A 20871-nucleotide genomic window follows, 5' to 3' on the forward strand; every position below is an offset into this window, starting at 1 on the left:
CTGTGTTGTAAATCTACATTTTCTTCCTGTCTTGGAAAAAATATCTCTTTTTAGGCCAGTTTTAGAATACTATATAATTCTCTTAAAGTGTTTTCACCCCCTAAGCATAACATTATTTGATTATCAATTTTCCATGAAGTTAAATCAACTGATATTTGTGAAGGACTTATATGTGCAGTTATGCTTCTTGCCTTTAAATAGCTTATGTTCTAGAGCAACATTAAAAGGGATTTAAAAGAAGGGCAAAGTAGGTAAAATGTATCTGGTTTCCTCTTTTTTCCTTTGGTACTGGGGATTGAACTCAAGGGTACTCAACCACTGAGCCACATCCCCATCTCTTGTTTTGTATTTCATTTAGAGACAGGGTCTCACTGAGTTGTGTAGCGCCTCACCATTGCTGAGGCTGGCTTTAAACTCGTGATTCTCCTATCTCAGCCTCTTTCAGATGTGTGCCACTATGCCTAGCTCCTCTTTTTTTTTTTTTTTTGAGACAGGGTGTCTTTAAGTTTCCCAGGTTGGTCTCAAATTTGCAATCCTCCTGCCTTAGCCTCCTCAGTCATTGGGATTATAGGCATGTGCCACTGGCCCTTGCTTGGTTTCTTTATTTGAACAAACAATTATTGAGGAAAAAAAAAATTCCAGCACTACCCAATTCAGATTACTCATGTGAAGCTATTGCTAATGTTGGAAGAAAATTTATTGTGTATGTTTTTCCTTAAGTAAGTGACACCCAAGAATTTCTGGTCCTATTTTTAGATCTTTAGTAACCTGGTGTTTTTAAAGCTTCTATTCTGTTAATTTGCCATTGGGAAGGCCAAAATTTAAGATGTGGCTTTTACCATCTAGAGGTTTATAAAGTGGTTGATGAAATAAAATTAATACAGGTTTAGTAAGTAGAAGGTAGTACATAGTAATATTTAATGAAACACACAGGGTGTTTCCAGAAGTGAGTGCTCAGCAGAGCTGAGAATAGCTGGCTAGACGTCCACAGAAATTGAGAGGATGGAAGAGACATTCCAGACTTGGCAGGGACGTTCATGGAAAAGAATCTTCGGGCTACGGTTGTGGCTCAGTGGTAGAGTTGTTACCTAGCATGTCTGAGGGTTCCATTCTCAGCACCGTATATAAATAAATAATAAAATAAACAGCCTATCAACAATTAAAAAAAAGAAAAGTGGGGGGACTCCTCAAAACACTTTTAAAAACTAATTTTGAAGAAAAAATAAAGCAACAAATGGACATATTAAAAAAAATCAAACAATGCAGAAAGGAATGCAGTGAAAAGTAAAATATTACCCCTCTCCTTGCCTCTCCTCTCAGTGGCTGACAACTGAAACATCTCAGAAACAGACATAAAAGCCATCCCTTCATTCCCTTTTTAGTAGACATTCACTTTAGAAGGCACATGTTTTGTATCTCTGCTGTTGGTGTTTCCTGCTGCAGAGGTTGGGGCACGCCTCTGAGAGAACCAACCGTAAATAGTCATAACTTCCAGCCCAGAGTCCTGCTCTCCAGTGACTTGTGTACAGATGACTTCCTGCTACCGATGTTTGCACATATTTGTAATTGTTAATGGTTATTAATGTTTAGTCTGTCATTAGTCAACAGGCAGAGCTCGCCCTGCAGGAGGCAATTAGGATTGCCCAGGAGTCCAACGATCACGTGTGTCTCCAGCACTGTTTGGTGAGGCCGTCCTCTGGTCTTGGGATTTTGTTCATGGGTCGAGGTGGCCTTCCAAAGGCCTCTTTTGAACCAAGTTGTTTTGCAGTTGGAGCAAAGTTCTTCAGTAATGAAGGGAAACTTCTTTGGTGGTGGGAGGTTCAGAAAGGGCAACCCATGTTTGTTTACCTTTTCTGCTTTGGGGGCATTTCCTGTCTTCACATTTTAATGCAACTTACCATAATAAAAGTAAATATCAACTATCACATTTAATGTTGGCATTAACATTTAATGTTGGCATTAACAAAAAGATGTATATTACACCTAGTAACTGGGTGAGACATTTCTGTAAATATAATCATGAAATACAGCTAGAATAGCAGAAGTCATTTGAGGATCACCTGAGAATCTCATTTCTCAAAGGCCACTTGGGGGCTTTGTGCTTTTCTCTGAAACACCTGCCACTCAGCCACTATCAAAGGAAGCTGTGACTTGTTTATTTCAGTTTGATAGGTTTCATTTAGGATAATAATTTGTGATAGTATTTTAGAGGGGTTATTTTTTCCCTTTTTAATTCTTGTGACCATATTGATATTTCACTAGAACATTAGCCATGTTATGATATAATTTGGTGATTGTCTCTTGCCAGAGCTGGCTTTATGTGCTGGGGCAGAAGAGATCCGATAGCTATGTTCTGCTGGAGCATTCTGTGAAGAAAGCAGTACATTTTGGGTTACCGGTAAGGCTCATCTTTCTGTGAGATTGTTTAAATAAGTGGTGTTGAGCCTTTGTCTCTTTTCCACCCACCTTTGTCATGAACCAGTGATAGGGTTAGGACGGGTATTATGACGTGTGGTAGTTTCTCTGACTTTAACTATTAATCAAACTACTAAATTCTGTTTGGTAGGTTTCTCTCTGTTCCTTTTATTAACATCATCTGTGGAAGCTCTATTGCTTTGTTAAGAGATCTTTGTTTAGTTTATTGAGCAACATTTACTTAGCACCTAGACACTTAGGAAGATTTTTAGGAAAGGTGTTTTTTAGTGGTGCTGGGGATCAAACCCAGGGCCTCACAAGTGCTAGGCAAGCATTTATCAATATCCCCAGTCCAGGATGTCTTTATTTTTAAACCAGGGGTTGGCAAACTTTACAGCCGGTGGGCCAGATATGGTGTTCTGCCTGCTTATGTATTGCCTTCAAGTTAAGAATGGGTTTTACATTTTTAAATGGTTGTGGAGTAAAAGACATAGCAAATTACGTAAGAGGAACCAAATATGGCCTGCAAAACTTAAAATTATTTGCTCTCTAATCCTTTAGAACAAGTTTGCTGATCCTTGTTTTAAACCATATTCAAATCCAAGAACCAGTAAACCTGACAGGCAAATTTGTCCTTTCTCATTTTGAGTGACGGGAAAGGACCTGAATTATAGTCCTCAGTGACCTATACTGAGGGCATTACTAGGTCATAGTCTGTTTCCAGGAGGTAGTAGTGACTGAAAGTTGAGATTACTGTTGCTTAAAGAACCTTAGTCTATCTCAGAAACATTTACCACACACTGGATCATAGGAAGTAGAACTGCTTTAGCTTCTGTCTTAGAATCTTCAGTAAAAACGAAAGTGGTTATGTGCAGTCATTTTAGCGCACATGCTTCTTAAGTCTGTAAATCATCCGTGTGATTTACTTCTCAGAAATGAAGTGGCTCCTTGAAATAAATGATAGATTTCTTAAGTTCAATTTTTGCTATGGATTTAAGCTGACTCTTTCTAGTTGAGCTTTCATCCTTGAAGATTATACTAGTAGATAATGAGAAGATAATTTGTTGCTCTTGATAGGCATCCTCTTTTGATCTCCTATAACCTAATGTGCCCGGCACTGTTTGACATATTATTTCATTGTAATCCTTACAACAATTCTTTATGATAGGTTTGATGCCCATTTTACAGATGAGGAAGCTGAGGCTTAGCTAAGAAGCTAAGTGACTGGCCCTAAGTCACACAGTAAGTAGCAGAGGCAGTGATTAAGTCCAGGTTCACCTAATGCCAAAGCCCTGGCTCTTTCCTGTGTATCCTCTGCTTCTCTTCCAGCCTTAGTTTTTCAGCAACACATCTCACATGGGTCAGGGTTAAGGTCAGGTTGTAGGTACTTTCCTTTTAAGTAGAGCTATCACTGTGCATGTGCTGAAATGTGAAATCCACCACATTTCTGAAGAGCAAAGCAAATTCTGTCATGTAATCTCTATCTTGGGTCGTGGGTATATCTGTCCCCTTAGTACCTCGCCTCCCTGGGAATACAGTCCCTTGTTCAACAGAGAGCTTTTGCTGGGAAGACGGCCAACAAACTGATGGATGCCCTAAAGGACTCTGACCTCCTGCACTGGAAACACAGCCTGTCGGAGCTCATCGATATCAGCATCGCCCAGAAAACGGCCATCTGGAGACTTTATGGCCGCAGGTAGGTTTTTAGGCACATTGCCAAGACCTTGGTGGTGTGAATCCTTCAGATTCACAGGAATCTAGGTTAGCAGGAGCTAGCACACTGGTTCTATGAAAGGCCAGACATACAAGGTTTTTTTTAACCACCTTTGAAAGTTGTTCATGCAGGGGATTAGATAAAATGCTTTAAAATCTGAAAACATTTTGTAGTTTGCACGACCTTTGCAAGGTTTTTTCCCCATGCACATTATTTACTCCTGCCAACTGCTCTGTGAATAACTGATGGGTGATCTCCTTCTGGTTCACACATTTTCCCAAGATCTCAAATGTAGTTGACCAGTGTCTCAAACACAGATCTTCTGATCCCAAGCGTTTTGCTCCTTTGCTTTGCAACAAGAACCTCTCTTCTAGTTTGTAGGTTGCATGGCCTTCCTCCCGCAAGTTGAGCATCCTTCATTCCTTGCACCTATTCTGTTACCCAAGGTGTTTTGTCTGGAATGTTTCTAGCCTCATGTTTTTCCTCTTCCACTTAGCCACCTTTAGCTTGGAAGTAAACTTAACTAGATTGTAACCCTGGAGCCCTGTCACTACCTTGCCTTTTACCTAGACAATCTGCTATTTCTAGGAATTCAGTAATAAAAGGAAGTGCCTCTTTTACCAGTCTTGTTTTTGTATTTCAGATAATTTTTTGGCACGGCGTGCTCTGAAACAGCTGCCGACACTGGCCACTGCTTGCATTGCCAGAGCAGCCGGTGCCAGGATGGCATCGGGTCTGCATTTACCCGTGAAACCTAATTAGCATTCTGTGATCTCAGGGGAAATCGAGGGTGGGGAGGTAGGGGGCGGGGGATCTGGGAACTTGGAGCTCCCAGCTCTGCTGTAACCACTCCACATTTCCTGGGGGCCTTACATCTAGGATACTTTTCTGCTCTCCTTGACTTGAGGGCCGGAGAGTTGGTGTTGGGAGGTAGTTGCTTCTACATGGCCCGAGCCTGCAGAGGGGTTAATTTCCTTGTATTTCCACTTAAGATAACTGTAGGTTATGGCCAAGGGGTAGTCTGGGCCTGTTGTCTGAAGGGAAATCCTGTTCCCTCTCCTCACCCAGCACTATGGCACTACAGCAAGCCCAGATGTTGCTGAGCATGAACAGCCTGGAGTCAGTGAATTCCGGAGTACAGCAGAACAACACAGAGTCCTTTGCTGTCGCGCTCTGTCATCTTGCAGAGCTACACGCAGAGCAGGTAGGCAGGTTGGGTTAGCTTTTTGTCTCTGAGATAATCAACTTAAAAGAAGGGAAGATTTATTTTGGTTCATGGCATCAGAGGTTAGCCCATGGTCACTTGGCCCTATTTCTTTGGGCCTGTAGTAGCCCTGTACATCAAGGTGGAAACACAGCGGAGGAGTCTATATACCTTACCTCATGGCAGCTGAGAAGCCAAGAGACAGATGGGTGTGGGTCCAAATGTTGCATTCAGGGGTATGCCTCCAATGACCTAACTTCCTTCCACTAGGCTCCATTTTCTAAAGGTTCTGCCACCTCCCGGCAGCACTACAGGCTGGGAACCAAGCCTCTTAACATATAGGCCTTTGGGGGACATTTCACGTCCATATTGTAGCACAGGTGGTAAGGTCAGTATGCTTCTGGAGTACTGGAGGATCTGCCACTTCTCTCCCTTAGTGCTTAAAAAAATCACTGCATGTGTCTTGAATGGGTCTCGTTGTGTTGTGAGTAAAGTGAAATCCCACTTATGGAAAAAGATTTAAAGGTGGAGTCTACAAGACGTGTTGAAGTTGGGATCTTTTTTTGACATTGGTATAGGAAGTAAGAGGTTGGCTAGTTCCATTAAAAAATAGAACAAAAAGGAATCATTAAAATGTGAAGTACAGGGCTGAGGATGTGGCTCAAGCCGTAGCGCGCTCGCCTGGCATGCGTGCAGCCTGGGTTCGATCCTCAGCACCACATACCAACAAAGATGTTGTGTCCGCCGAAAACTAAAATAAATAAATAAATATTTTTAAAAAAAAATCTGAAGTACAGGTTTGTGTTTAAATGAAAGGGGAAGAGACTAATGAATGGATAGCTAAAAATGATAATAGCTAATGTTTGTTCACATTTGTTCTGTGCCAGGCCAGTGCTTTGTTATTTTATGTATTGTCTTACAGAACCTTCTAGTAGCTTCATGAGGTCAGCAATTTTTTTTTTAAGTTGTAGCTGGACACCATTTATTTATTTTTATGTAGTGCTGAGAGTTGAACCTGGTACATCATACATGCGAGACTAGCACTCTATCACTGAGCTACAGCCCCAGCCCATGAAGTCAGCTTTATCATTACCCCTGTTTCACAGAACAAGAGATTGAGGTCCAGAGAGTTGGCTCAATGTCCGATACCAGTATGTGTCAGTCCTGTCTCCAGTCAAGTCTGGTTGACCCCAGAGAGGAGTGGTAGCAATTGAGCATAACCTTGACTTAGAGCCTGACTCATTTTACTTGATTCTCTTTAAAAGGGATGAATTATAGCATCTCTCATGCTGCTCTAGCAAATTTCCCTGTGGTGAAATTTTTTGGGGGTGATTAGAGAGAGATCGGGAAGCCTGTTTATCTGCATCTTAGTGTATGTTCCATCTCACTGAACATACTATGTCTGTAAGTACATCACATTATTTTTCTTGATAGTTTTGTGGTGTACATTATTGTTAGATTGTTTCATAATGCTCAGTATTCCTTCATCCCAGTGTGAAGATTGAAAGGTGGTTTCCACCCCTTTCAGAAGTCTGGAAACACTTCCCCTCTGCTGAGCACATTTTGGTCTTTTCAGTAGCTGGGCTCTGGCTCTTGGATGCCACTGTGCCCTTGGACTGCTTCCTTCCTGTTCCTGTGCCCACACATCTTGGGCAATACCAGGTCAAAAGAGCAGACCAGCAATGCTTGCTGTTCACTTTCCCCCAGGAATGTTTCATGTCCACATCTTGTTTTTTCCTTCTTAATGGCATTGGAACTTTCAGTACCACTGTTTTTCATTCTGTGTCCTGGGTAAGTGGAGCACTTGTTAATGAGGGAGTCAGTGAACACTCAGATGTTTAGCATGAGCCTCCTGTGACTTTATCTACAGCTCTATTGAGATATAGATCAGTGCCATTTAATTCGCCTTTAAAGTGTTGTTTCAAGACTTGTCCTTTTCTCCCCTTCTCCTGCCTGCTTTAGAAAGACTTTTCTAGTTTTAGAACATGAAGCATGTGAATATACTCCCTGGGCTGATGACTGTCACATTTTTAATTACACAGGTTAGACTTGCACCTGTGAAATTAAGCTTTGCCTACTGTGGAGAAGGCAGCTTTATGATGAGTCTCTGTTTCACTTCCTTTGTCTGCTTTTTAAACTGAACTCCAAATAAACTAGATGCTGCACTGTGTTTTTGGTGTGGCAGTGCTTGGGTAGAACCTGTAAAGACATGAGGGACTCTGGGGGCTGGGATTGTGGCTCAGTGGTAGAGCGCTTGCCTAGCACGTGCGAGGCCTTGGGTTCAATCCTCAGCACCACATAAAAATAAAATAAAGATATTGTGTCCAACTACAACTAAAAAATAAATATTAAAAAAAAAAAAGTAGTTAGGGACTCTGAACTGCTCGTGGAGCTCCCTGCTGCAACCCAGAGGGAGTGGAGTTAGTTCTTTTTCTAAGGTTGCCAGCCCCTTTTGTGTTCTCTGAGTAGTTCTGGGTCCTCTCTTAGCCTTGGGTGTAGCAGGGCACAATGGGAGTGTTTTGGGTATACAATTTAAGGTGTCTCTGCTTGGCCTGAAGTTGACAGCTCACCTCTATCCATATGTTCAGCTCACTGTGACAGTCATGAAAATACGTGGCGAGGTTGGCCAATTAAGACCAGCGTGATAGCACATCTGTCATCCCACCACAGGCTAAGGCAGGATGGTCGCAAGTTCAAAGCCAGCCTGGGCAACTTAGTGAGACCCTGTGTCAAAATAACACTGGTTGGGATTGTACTCAGTGGGAGAGCAGCCCTGGTTCAATCCCCGTTACTACCAAAACAAAAGATTGGCCAGTTAAAATCATAAGAACAAATATTAACAATCTTTATTGTAATATCCACTTACAAAGTGTGCATTACCTAATAAGAGTTGGGGTTTGATAGTATATGAGTATAAAAATAATATGAATAGTATTCACAGAAAAAGCATAAATGGCCTAAATGACCAAAAATCAATTTCAGCCTAGTTGTGGAAGAATTAAACAATGGAATAGTAGTTTTCAGTATCAGGCCAAGATGAAAAACTATTAGGGGGGAAGAAGGGATAGGATGCTGCTACAAAAATACTGGTGCGGCTGTAGAGGGTAATTACTAACCTATATCAAAGAACTTAAAAATGCCCATCATTTCTACTTCTCTGGTTTAATTCTAAGGAAATAATTGGACATCATGCAAACTGGGCATCAAGATATTCATTATAATATTTTTTAAATGGAAATATTAAAAGCAACCAAAATATCCAAACCTAAAAGGTTATTTTGATGTACCACAATTAATTTGCTTAATAATATATTATGGTGGTACAGGTTTCATTTATGGACACTGGAAAGATTAATTTATTAAAAATTATTTATTGAGTGACTACCATGTTGGTAGTGTTATACATAATTGACAAAAATAACATGTATAGATAGGTATTTTTGGAATATTTATGTATTTAATATGTATATGAGTAAAAGAAGCTTAGAAGGAGGTATGTATGCCAAAACATGAACTGTGATTAGCTTTCATGGAATTAAAAGTAATTTCTTTTCTTACTATTTACACGTTTTGTAATTTTTTTCCTAGAAAAAAACATATCTTACATGATAATTTTCTTAACGTTTTTGAAAATGAACGAAATTCATTAGAATCTTTAAAAGAACAGCCCTTAGAAATGCAGTTCCACAGTCTGCCTAGTGTCTTCTCGCTGGCTGTGTCAAGAGTTAGGGACCGTGTGGACCTGCCTGTGGTGTTCAGATGTGGTTTCAACACATCTGAATCAAAACCTGTCCTTTGATTTTAGGGCTGTTTTGCCGCAGCTGCTGAAGTGTTAAAGCACTTGAAGGAACGATTCCCACCTAATACCCAACATGCCCAGGTAACCATCATGATCTTGGGTTTACTTCTGAAAACAATGTTTTTCCACTGTAACAAAAAGCAGGATATTTTACAATGTTCCCTCAGAAAAATGATATTGAGCCAGGTGCAGTGGCATATGCCTGTAATCCCAGCAGCTCTGAAGTCTGAGACAGGAGGATCATGAGTTCAAAGCCAGCCTCAGTAAAAGTGAGGCATTAAAAAACTCGAGTAGGACTCTGTCTCTAAATAAAATACAAAATAGGGCTGGGGATATGGCTCTGTGGTTGAGTGCCCCTGAGTTCAATCACTAGTACCTAAAAGGAAAAAAAAAAAAAGAAAGAAAAATAATATTGAGTTAAAAATGAAATTGTTAAAGGACACATACAGGGTGATATTATTTATTTTTAGTACAAAACTCAAAAAAATACAGGCTCCCCAGGTGTGGTGGCACACACCTGTAATTCCAGCACTAAGGCAGGAGGATTGAAAGTTCTAGGCCAACCTGAACAATTTAGTGAGACCCTGTTTCAAAATAAAAAATACAAAGGGCAGGGGATATGGCTCAGTACGTAAGGCCCTGAGTTGTATCCCTGGTACCACAAAACAAAGAAACAAAAACATACAGGCTTATACTATGAGCGTTTAAGGGTAAGTATATGTGTTATAAAAGAATAGGAATGGGAATAGCAGACACCGAACTGAGTGCTTGCTACTTGAAAAAGTGAGAGGAAAATGGAATTTGCAAAGAACTCCAATAGTATGTCACAGTGTTGGAGTAAATACGTGAGCTAATAAAAGCGATATGTGAGTTGATAAAGTTAATTGGTGGCACATTATTTTATATTTGTTAAATATTTGTTATTTTGTTCTTCATGCTTTTATGCAAGCTTGAAATATTATAAAACTTTAATCTCAAAAAAGGGAATATGTGAATTATAGTAAGGATATTTGCTAAGTAAATACTTATAAAATACTATTGTGTCCTCATTGGCTAATAATGTTAACATTTGTCATTTGATGCTTAATTTTTCCTTATTAGTTATGGATGCTATGTGATCAAAAAATACAATTTGACAGAGCAATGAATGATGGCAAATATCATTTGGCTGATTCACTTGTCACAGGAATCACAGCTCTTAATGGCATAGAAGGTGTATATAGGTAAGAAAGTTGGAAAACTTTAATCCTAGAATAAAATAATTTTTAAATGGTTTAATTTTACTGCAGTTTTGTTTTCTGTGTGTATTGATTTATTTACTTTAGTTAAAGAAAAAACTTTTTTACAGAAATTTAAAAATTGATAAACAAAATGAAAGTAAGTATGTCCCAGAGATAGTCACTAATATTGCAATAACTGTAATTCTAAACTTTTTTCTGGCATGCATGTGTGTGCATATACATGTATATGCTTGCACATATACATTTATACACACATACAGGGTTTTTTGTTTGTATTTTTTCTTTGAACAAAAAATTAAAATAGGCAGTTTTCCCCTTGGGAGGTTACACTCTGAGGAAATAGAGTCTCACCCCTGAAGAGGTTATAGTTAAAACACTTGCAAGCATCAGTAGAACTACTTGTGTTTATTTTGAATCTGTTTCAGAAAAGCAGTTGTACTACAAGCTCAGAACCAAATGTCAGAGGCACACAAGCTTTTACAAAAATTGTTGACATACTGTCAGAAATTAAAGAACACAGAAATGGTGATCAGGTAAGGGGTCTCTTGTGCCTTTCATGGAGATGGTGTGGTGGATCTTCTCATCCCATGTTTTCCTCTTTGCTGTAGTGTCCTGCTTTCGGTGGCAGAGCTGTATTGGCGATCTTCCTCCCCTACCATTGCGATGCCTGTGCTGCTGCAGGCTCTGGCCCTTTCCAAGGAGTATCGGTTACAGTACTTGGCCTCCGAAACCGTGCTGAATTTGGCTTTTGCCCAGGTAAGCTGATCTCTGTTTTTATAGCACATTTGTGCTTTAACAACTGGTGAATCTGTTACTACTTTTTGGTATTGAAGAGTAATATTGAGGGCTAATAATTTTCAGGGCTGAGGTGTAGCTCAGTGGTGGAGTCTGGAAAGGGAGCCTCCATGTGCAAGCCCTCCAAGGACACCTGTAGAATTGTGAACCCGTTGACAAGGTGACACTTTCCAGCAGCACTGACTTTCCTGATGTGTGCATTTAGTAAAGGGGACTCACCTCTTCAGTGAGGACACTTCCATCATTGTAATTAGTAGCTGGCACAGAGTGATACTTGGTTTAGCAACAAAGGAATGTGAATATAGAGAAGAGGTCCAGTGTAGTGGCCCATACCTCTGATCCCAGCTATTTGGAGGTTGAGGCAAGAGGATCACTAGATCAAGGCCAGTCTGGGCAACTTAGCAAGACTTTTTCTCAAAATAAAAAATAAAAAGGGGCCTGGGGATGTGGCTCAAGTGGTAGCGCGCTCTCCTGGCATGCGTGCGGCCCCGGTTCGATCCTCAGCACCACATACAAAGATGTTGTGTCCACTGAAAAATAAATATTAAAATTCTCTCTCTCTCTCTCTCTCTCTAAAAAAGCAAAAGGGGGGGGGGGAGCTGGGGATACAGCTCAGTTGGTAGAGTGTTTGCCTCTCATTCACAAAGCCCTGGGCTCAATCCCCAGCACCGCCAAAAATCTAAGTTGAGCTAGAGTTATGGTTCAGTGGTAAAGCACTTGCCTAGCATGTGTGAGGCACTGGGTTCAAACCTCAGCACCACATAAAAATAAATAAACAAAATAAAGGCATTGTGTCCATGTGCAACAAAAATAAATAAATAAATAAAATTGTCTCTGTTAAATGTAGAATAAGATTGTATATAATAAATACACAAATATTAACATTTCTTCAAATTTAAGTAAATAAAACCCCTCCCATTTCAATAAGTTCATTAGGCAAAAAATAAAAAGAGAAAATGAGTTATATGTTGAAAGTTTGTTTCTTTTTATGTGTGTGTTAGAGCCTCTTAGATGCTAACTAAGCAAAATACTCTACACTGAGCTACACCTCAGTTTTCAAAATCAGATTATATTTTATGTCTTTTTTTTTTTTTCTCCCCTGGTAAAGACCATGATGGACTCTCTATTCATGGCTGTATCCCTTGATACCTAGCAGGACCTATACCTAGTAAAATTGTTGAGCAATTCAGTCAATTTAAAACCCACTTGAGGCTAGGCATGGTGGCATACATCTGTAATCCCAAGCCACTCAGGAGAGTGAGGCAGGAAGTTCAAGGCCAGCCCCAGGAACCTAAGTAAGACCCCATCTCAAAAAAGGGGTGGGGGAGGGGCTGGGATTGTGGCTCAGTCTTAGAGCACTTGCCTTGCAAGTATGAGACCCTGGGTTCGATCCTCAGCACCACATGAAAATAAAGGTATTGTGTCCATCTATAACTTAAAAATATATATATATATGTATGTATGTATATTATTTTATATAATTTTATATATATAATTTTATATAATTATATATATATATAATTTTTTTAAAAAATCAGAAAAAGGGCTGGAGATGTTGCTCAGTGGTAAAGCACCCCTAAGTTAAATCCCTGGTGCAGAAGAAAGAAAGGAAGCCGGGGGAGGGGAATCACTTGAGGAATTGGCTAAAGCAGAGGTTCATAGAATTCCTGGGGAGATTTTAAAAATATCCACATACCTGGGCTTGTCTTGGATCTCCTGAGTCAGAATCTCTAGGGATAGAGTCTAGCAATCTGTTCATTATAAGCCAAATTCATCAGTGATTCTTATTTCTTAGTTAAGATAAATTTACCATTTTAACCATTAAAAGTATGCAATTCAGGGCCTGGGGATGTGGCTCAAGTGGTAGCACTCGCTTGGCATGCGAGAGGCACTGGGTTCGATTCTCAGCACCACATAAAAATAAAGATATTGTGTCCAACTAAAACTAAAAAATAAAATATTAAATAAAAATGTACAATTCAGTAATTTTGAGAATATTGACAGTGTTGTACAACCATTGTAACTGTCTAATTCCAGAGTTATTTTCATGATACAAAAAAGGAAACTGTATATTAAAACATTCACTCCTGAATCGTCCCTCCTTTCCTCCAGCCCTTGGCAACCACTAATGCTTTCTATTTCTGTGTATTTGGCTATTGGAGACGTTTCACTATGTGGTCTTTCTGTGTCTTGCATCTTTGACTTAGCAGACTGTTCTCAGGCTTCATCCTTCTTAATGTCTGAATCATATTCCGTGATATGCAGAGGCTGCATTTTGTTTGTGCCTGCATCAGATGATGGACATTTGGATTGTTTTCAATTTCTGGATGTTCTGAATAACTGCTCTTCATGTTCAAGGGGAAGTTTTTGTTTGAATACCTGTTTTCTGTTCTTTTGGGTAGATGGAATTGCTGGGTCACATCATTTAGTTAGATTTTTTGAGAAACTACCAAAATATTTTTGGCACAAATGGTGCTAATTGGTTCATAATAACTGCATCCCATCATTTTATATTCCAACCTGCAAGGTCAGAATGTAATCTCCACAGTCTTGCCAGTGCTTGTCATTTTCTGTTTTTTATTGCTGTCTTCTTCCTAGTGGACTGATCACTTCCCTTCTGACCAGTAATGTTGAGCATCTTTTCATGAGCTTATTGACCATCTGTATATATTCTTTTTTTAAAATAAAAATTTTTTTTAAATGGACATATTACCATTATTTATTTTTTTATGTGGTGCTGAGGATTGAACCCAGTGCCTCACATGTGCTCAAGCGCTCTACCACTGAGCTACAACCCCAGCCCTCAACACTGCACACAAATAAATGAATAAAATAAAGATCCATCAACAACTAAAAATGTATATTAAAAAATTTTTTGAAATCCCATATGAACATTTATGCAAAAATTCTCAAGAAAAAACTAGCAAACCAAACCCAGCAGCACTGGATTTGGCATTAAAGTAATAATGGCCTCACAAAATGGGTTAGGAAATGTGTCTTCCTCTTATGTTTTTGGGAAGAGTTTGAGAAGAATTGATGTTAACCCTTTTTTTAAAAAATAATTTTTTTAGTTGTAGTTGGACACAATATCTTTATTTTAAGTTTGGCAGAGTTGGCTCCTACCTTTTCCTTGTCACTGCTTCTTTTTGGTTATTGATTCGATTTCTTCCTTCCCTTTCTTGCCTCTTTGATTACTGCTGTACCACCACTTCCTCTTCCTTCTTTTCCACCTCTTCCAATTTCTTTACTTTCTGTAGGTCTGTTCAGATATCTTTTTTTTTTTTTTTTTGTTAGAGTGGAAGTAAAAGTGTAGAAGTGAAAGTAAAAGACTTCCCCGGAGAGGAAGAAGGGGACCCAAAAGGCGGAATCCCCCCCCCCTTTTTTTTAAAGCTCCATTGTAAATCTTTTATTTGTTTGTTTTTTATGTGGTGCTAAGGATCAATCCCAGTGCTGCCTCCTTTTTCTGGGTCAATCTCAGTTTGTTGATTTTGCTAATCTCTGAAGGACGAACTTTTATTCTCTCTTGCTTTTTAATTCTCTATTTTGTTTGTCTCCACTAACATTATTATTTCCTTGCCTCTATTAGCTGTAAGTTTAATTTGCTCTACTCCTGCTAGTTTCTTAAAGTGGAAGATTAGCTTGTTGATTTGAGATCTTACTTGATCTTTGTTTTGTAATGTGTGCCTTTACAGTTAAAAATTTCCCTGAAAACTGCATCCCATGAATTTTTACCTCATCTTATAAATTTCAAAAGTTGTTTGTTGTTAAGTTGTGTATTTATATGTCTCAGAGCATTTTCTAATTTGTCTTGTGAGTTTTCCTTTGGTTATTTAAGGGTGTGTTTAATTTCCAGGTATTTTTGAATTTCCTAATTTCCTTCTGTTAATTTCTAATTTCATTTCATGTAGTCGTTTCATCATTCCATTCTTTTTAAGTTTGCTGAGTTGTTTGTCTGCCGTGTGAGTGAAGCCCTAGGTTTAGTCCTAGCACCACACACAAGAAAGGGTTGGGGGCTTGGGTTTTGGCTCAGTGGTAGAGGGCTTGTCTAGCATGTGCGAGGCACTGGGTTCGATTCTCAGCACTGCATATAAATAAGTAAATAAAAGAAAGGTCTATGAACAACTAATAAAAATATTTAAAGAAAGGAGGGGAATGTTGGGGTGCCAGCCACAGTGACGCACGCCTGTAATCCCAGCAGCTCTGGAGGCTGAGACAGTAGGATCGAAAATTCAAAGCCAGTCTCAGCAATGGTGAGGCCCTAAGCAACTTTGTGAGACCCTGTCTCTAAATAAAATACAAAATAGGGCTGGGGATGTGGCTCAGTGGTTGAGTGCCCCTGAGTTCAATCCCTGGTATCAAAAAGTGTGTGTGTGTGTGTGTGTGTGGAGGGGGGATTTACTGTTATTTTGTAGCCTAACATATGGTCTCTCCTGGAAAATATTACATATGTAATTGAGAATTTGTATTCTGATATCATTGATGATGTGCTTGATAGATGTCTGTTTAGGTCGTCTGGTTCCTTACTGATCTTCTATCTACTATTTTATTGAAAAGTGAGATATTGCACACTCTGAGCTCTTTTTTTTTTTTAAGAGACAGGGTCTCACTGAGTTGCTTAGTGCCTTGCTGTTGCTAAGGGTAGTTTTGAACTCGTGAGCCTCCTGAGCAGATGGGATTATAGGTGTACACCACCATACCCAGCTCTCTTTAGCTTTTATTGTTGAATTGTCTATTTCTACCTCCGGTTCTGCCTGTTTTTAGATTTTGTATATGTTCAGACTATATATGTTTACAGTTGTTATATCTTGATAAATTGATCCTTTCATGAGCATATAATGGACTTTTTCTCTTATAGCAGTTTTTGAACTAGGTTATTTTGCTTGATTATTAATATAGACACTTAGTTCTATTTTGGTTACTGTTTGCATTGAATATGTTTCTGTCATTTTACTTTCAACCTATTAGTGCCTTTTAATTTAAAGTGAGTCTCTTATATACAGCATATAGTTGGATAATTTTTAAAATCCATTCTGTGAATTTTTTTTAATTCATTTAATCCATTTATATTCATTGTCACTCAGTGTCATTGAATGTAAATAAAGGACTTGCTTTAATTTGCTGTTTGTTTCTGTATATCATACCTTCTTTGAACCACAGTTCCTTCATTATTTCGTTCTTTTGTGTTAAATAGATGTTTTCTATTTTCTAGTTCATTATTTTAATTCCCTTGCCATTCTTTCACTCTACACTTTTTGAGTTAGATTTTCTTAGTTGTTATTCTCCTCCCAGTAATTCATAAGAGTTCAAACTCTGAGAATCACCAATCTAAAGGATATCAATTCTGAAGCTTTGTAAAGACAGAACTTTTCCACATGTGAATAACTACTCCCTACTGCAGGAGTGTGGTGCCTGCCATAATGCAGTATATGTCAGGGAGAAAATAAGCTAGAGTGTCATGAGGACGGCCAGAAACCACTCTTCCCAGCAGCATGGTGGGCGTGGTGTGTACAGTGCTGTGGTGTTTTTTTTTCAGCTCATCCTTGGAATCCCAGAACAAGCCTTAACCCTCCTCCACATGGCCATCGAGCCCATCCTGGCTGATGGGGCTATCTTGGACAAAGGCCGTGCCATGTTCTTAGTAGCCAAGTGCCAGGTGGCTTCAGCAGCTTCCTATGATCCACCAAAGAAAGCAGAAGGTAGGAAACTGTGCAAAGATTGTTAGGCATTGCTCATTTTCATGAAAGCTTTTAAAATTTAGGACTCAGAAGAGGAAAAGACATTAAAATGGGGACAGTAAGTTCTGAGTGTTCACAAATATTTCCTTAAAATTTTATACAGCATTTTAAAGTGCTTTCATCTGCATGTTTAGTAGGAGGGTTAGGGGCAACTGAGTGGCAATTTTAACCTCCAAGGCTTAAAATCTGTTTTAAAACCTTACCAAGAAGGGCAGGGGTTGTAGCTCAGTGGTGGAGTGCTTGCCTTGCACATGTGAGTAATTGGGTTTGAGCCTCAGCACCACATAAATAAACAGATAGATAGATAAAATGTATGACGTCCATCTACAACTAAAAATATTTTTTAAAAATACTTTACCAAGCGGGCATGGGGTGGCACATGCCTACAATCCCAGGCTGAGGTAGGAGGACCACAGGTTTAAAGCCAGCCTTGGCAATTTAGCAAGGCCCTAAAGCAACTTAGCAAGACCTTATCTCAAAAAATAAAAAGGGCTGGGGATGTGACTCAATGGTAAAGCGCCCCTGGGTTCAATCCCTAGTACCAAAAAAAAAAAAGGAAAGAAAAGAAAAATATTGAGTAAATGTGTATGACCTTTTACCCACTCTCTATCAGCTCTGGAGGCCGCCATCGAGAACCTCAATGAAGCCAAGAACTATTTTGCAAAAGTTGACTGCAAAGAGCGAATTAGAGACGTCGTTTACTTCCAGGCCAGACTGTACCACACCCTGGGGAAGACACAGGAGAGGAACCGGTGTGCAATGCTCTTCCGACAGCTACATCAGGAACTGCCCTCCCACGGGGTGCCTTTGATAAACCATCTCTAGAAAACACATCTTTACTGGTCTATGGCCAGAGTTTAAGACAGACTTTGTGCTCCACCCACCATATCAATGGTGTATCCATGACACCCTGTCTTGTTAATAAACTATGTTCTGATCAGTTGGTCTTTTTTGATTGCTAGAAAGTATGTATTTGTTTTATTCCCCCTTTTATTTTTTTATTTCCTTTTGGTAGCAAAGGACACCAACTTTTTGTTATGTAACAGCTGATTTGCCAACCAGTTAGCTCAGGTGTTTGAGATAAGGTTCTCTCTGGGCAGAATTGCCAATAAATTTTGTTTTATTTTATGTGTTGCTGAGGATCAAAGATGCACAGTGCATCTTTTTTTTTTTTGGCTACTGGGGATTGAACCACATTCCCAGCCCTATTTTTTGTATTTTTTATTTAGAAACAAGGTCTCACTCAGTTGCTTAGCACTTCGCCATTGCTAAAGCTGGCTTTCAACTTGAGATCCTCCTGTCTCAGCCTCCTAAGCCACTGGGATCACAGGGGTGTTCCACCACACCCAGCCCCAAATGTATCTTTATATATATAAATCTGTTTACCACATGTGAACAGAGAGGAGCTACTTGGGGAGTGGGTGGGTCTCCCCAAAGGTTTTCATGAGGCTTGGATTTCCTTCTGAGAGGAAGGAAATTTTATGCAGCATATAAAGTATTTCCGCGTCGCCTTCGCTCGCCTCTGCGCCCGCTCGTCGGTCTGCTGTTTTCACCTCGCCGCGGCCCGCTGAGCTCGCCCCCCGCCCCGCCCGCAGACATGTCCGAGACCAAGAACAGCCCCGAGTATGCTTCGTTCTTCGCGGTCATGGGCTCTTCGTCCGCCATGATCTTCAGCGCCCTGGGTGCCGCCTATGGCACGGCCAAGAGTGGCACCGGCATCGCAGCCATGTCAGTCATGAGGCCAGAGCTGATCATGAAGTCCATCATCCCAGTGGTCATGGCTGGGATCATCGCCATCTACGGCCTGGTGGTGGCAGTCCTCATCGCCAACTCCCTGAATGATGGTATTAGCCTCTACAGGAGTTTCCTCCAGCTTGGTGCAGGCTTGAGTGTGGGCCTGAGTGGCCTGGCAGCTGGCTTTGCCATTGGCATTGTGGGGGACGCCGGTGTTCGGGGCACTGCCCAGCAGCCCCGGCTGTTTGTGGGCATGATCCTGATCCTTATCTTCGCTGAGGTGCTTGGCCTCTACGGTCTCATCGTGGCCCTCATACTTTCCACAAAGTAGCCCCTCAAGCTCACCAGCCACAGAACACGATGTAAAGACCACCCCCCTCCTCATTCCAGAATGAACAGCCTGACACATGCACGGGCAGCCACCCCCTCCTCCGTAGTTGGTCTTGTAAATGCGCAGTGTCCTAGTGCCCATTGTCTGTTTCCCCGCCTGGCCCCTTCCTCCCCCTGCTGTGGACATTGGGCCCACTCATCTCCCATCCAGGCCCCCGACCAGTGAGGATGCCAGCCTCCAGCCCCCGCCCTAGAGTGCTCTGTGTATAAGGATGAATTAGAGTTGTCATTTTTCTCTTCACTGGATGTTTATTTATAAAAGATTTGACCTGTTCATGCGTCTATGGAGCAACCCAACTATATAGTACCCTTTAGGTAGAGTGTTGCCTTGTGGGGTCCCCCTTGCCGAGACTCCTTGGATGGAACCGCCCCTTGCGCCCGGTGCCCCGGTCGGGGGCAGAACGCCAGCCACTAGGCCCTGGCGCCCAGCTGTGTCCAATAAAGTTCTCGGATGTGTTAAAAAAATAAATAAATAAATAAATAAAGTATTTCCACATGCATGTTTGGTAGGAGGGTAAGGGCAAATGAACGGATTTTCCTTCTCTAGTTGGCCCGAGTGGGCCTGGTGGTTCACATGTGCTCATAAGCACATGTCCACCCCAGAGATTAATAAGGACAGGGGAGTTAAGGGTGTAGCTCTTACCTAGCATGCAGGATGCCCTAGATGTCATCCCCACCACTGCCAAAAAAAAAATGACTTTCAAAAAAATTTTTTTTAAGGTGGGCGTGTCATGCATGAAATCCCAGCAGCTTGGGGGGCTGAGGCAGGAGGATCATGAGTTCAAAGCCATCCTCAGCAACAGTGAGGCACTAAGCAATTCAGTGAGGTCCTGTCTCTAAATAAAATACAAAATAGGATAGTAGAGGATAGTAGAGAATAGGATAGACAGCAGAATACATCAGACACTAGAATGGCAATATGTAAATCAATGGAAGTGTAACTGATGTGATACAGCAATCTGTATATGGGGTAAAAATGGGAGTTCATAATCCACTTGAATCAAACTGTGAAATATGATATATTAAGAACTGTGTAATGTTTTGAACTACCAACAATAAAAATTTAAAAAAAAAATAGGCCTGAGGATGTGACCAAATGGTCAAGTGTCCCTGAGTTCAATCCCTGGTACTCTGCCCCGCCCCCCCCAATTTGTTTTTAGACCAATGATAAGAATCCTATTTCAACCATTTCTTAGGGGTTGGCTTTTTTTTTTAAAAAAAAAAAATTGGGTATGCTTTTTCTATATTTATATAAATAAGGGGTTTTTGATAATTAAGTCTAGGAATTCATGAAAAGGTGATTATAAATTGGGAAAGGTTTCAAAGCTCAGATATTCTCACCAAATATACAGTGTGCATAATTTACAGTTCATCCCTGTAGTCAAGCAGGGCCAGTTACTTCTGTCTGTTCATAAATTTCCTATTGAGTATGAACAGAAAAATGCCTGTATTTCAAGTCCAAGGCTGCAGCTATGCCCATACAGCCCTGATAAAGCAACGAACAACCAACCAAAATTTGCAGATTTGTCATTGCCTCTTTTTCAGTTAAATTTAAACTTTCTAATGAGAAACAGTTTCTCTCCAGAGCTCTTTCTGAAGCAGTGAAAAAAAAAAATTGCATCTATTAGAATGTTTTCTGGCCAAAAGACGTCTGCTCCGGAAACATTTAGTTTGGAGGTAGAAACATTAATGTGGTGTGTTGATGTTTAAAATATTTCTTTACATTTATTTGAAAGTTATATGTTTGTAGGTGATAAAAATTAAAACATTAAAGGCTATATAGGAATAAGTATTCTAGGACATAACTACTATTAGTGATAGTTCTTTTTATATTGTTTCAAATG

The 20871-nt window shown here is 40.2% G+C and overlaps 1 protein-coding gene and 1 pseudogene across 2 annotated transcripts in view; both read left to right on the forward strand.

Moving 5' to 3' along the window:
• The window catches only part of Anapc5 (anaphase promoting complex subunit 5), a 38927-nt gene extending 21084 nt beyond the window's left edge, over positions 1 to 17843 (forward strand). The window contains exons 8-17 of one of the 2 annotated variants that reach the window (XM_026385995.2): positions 1602 to 1683; positions 2309 to 2398; positions 3930 to 4111; positions 5198 to 5333; positions 9139 to 9213; positions 10234 to 10355; positions 10799 to 10906; positions 10982 to 11129; positions 16702 to 16864; positions 17517 to 17843. In XM_026385995.2, the coding sequence (XP_026241780.2) occupies positions 1602 to 1683; positions 2309 to 2398; positions 3930 to 4111; positions 5198 to 5333; positions 9139 to 9213; positions 10234 to 10355; positions 10799 to 10906; positions 10982 to 11129; positions 16702 to 16864; positions 17517 to 17728 (1318 nt within the window). In that variant the 3' untranslated portion in view covers positions 17729 to 17843. The remainder of the gene's footprint in view (positions 1 to 1601; positions 1684 to 2308; positions 2399 to 3929; positions 4112 to 5197; positions 5334 to 9138; positions 9214 to 10233; positions 10356 to 10798; positions 10907 to 10981; positions 11130 to 16701; positions 16865 to 17516) is intronic. The other variant, XM_026385996.2, reaches the window with a different exon arrangement.
• A 542-nt stretch (positions 17844 to 18385) lies between these two features.
• Positions 18386 to 19264, forward strand: LOC144253653 (V-type proton ATPase 16 kDa proteolipid subunit c pseudogene; annotated as a pseudogene).
• The last annotated feature ends 1607 nt before the right edge of the window (positions 19265 to 20871 follow it).

This window comes from Urocitellus parryii, chromosome 3, assembly GCF_045843805.1.
Source record: "Urocitellus parryii isolate mUroPar1 chromosome 3, mUroPar1.hap1, whole genome shotgun sequence".
Taxonomy (NCBI): Eukaryota; Metazoa; Chordata; class Mammalia; order Rodentia; family Sciuridae; genus Urocitellus; species Urocitellus parryii.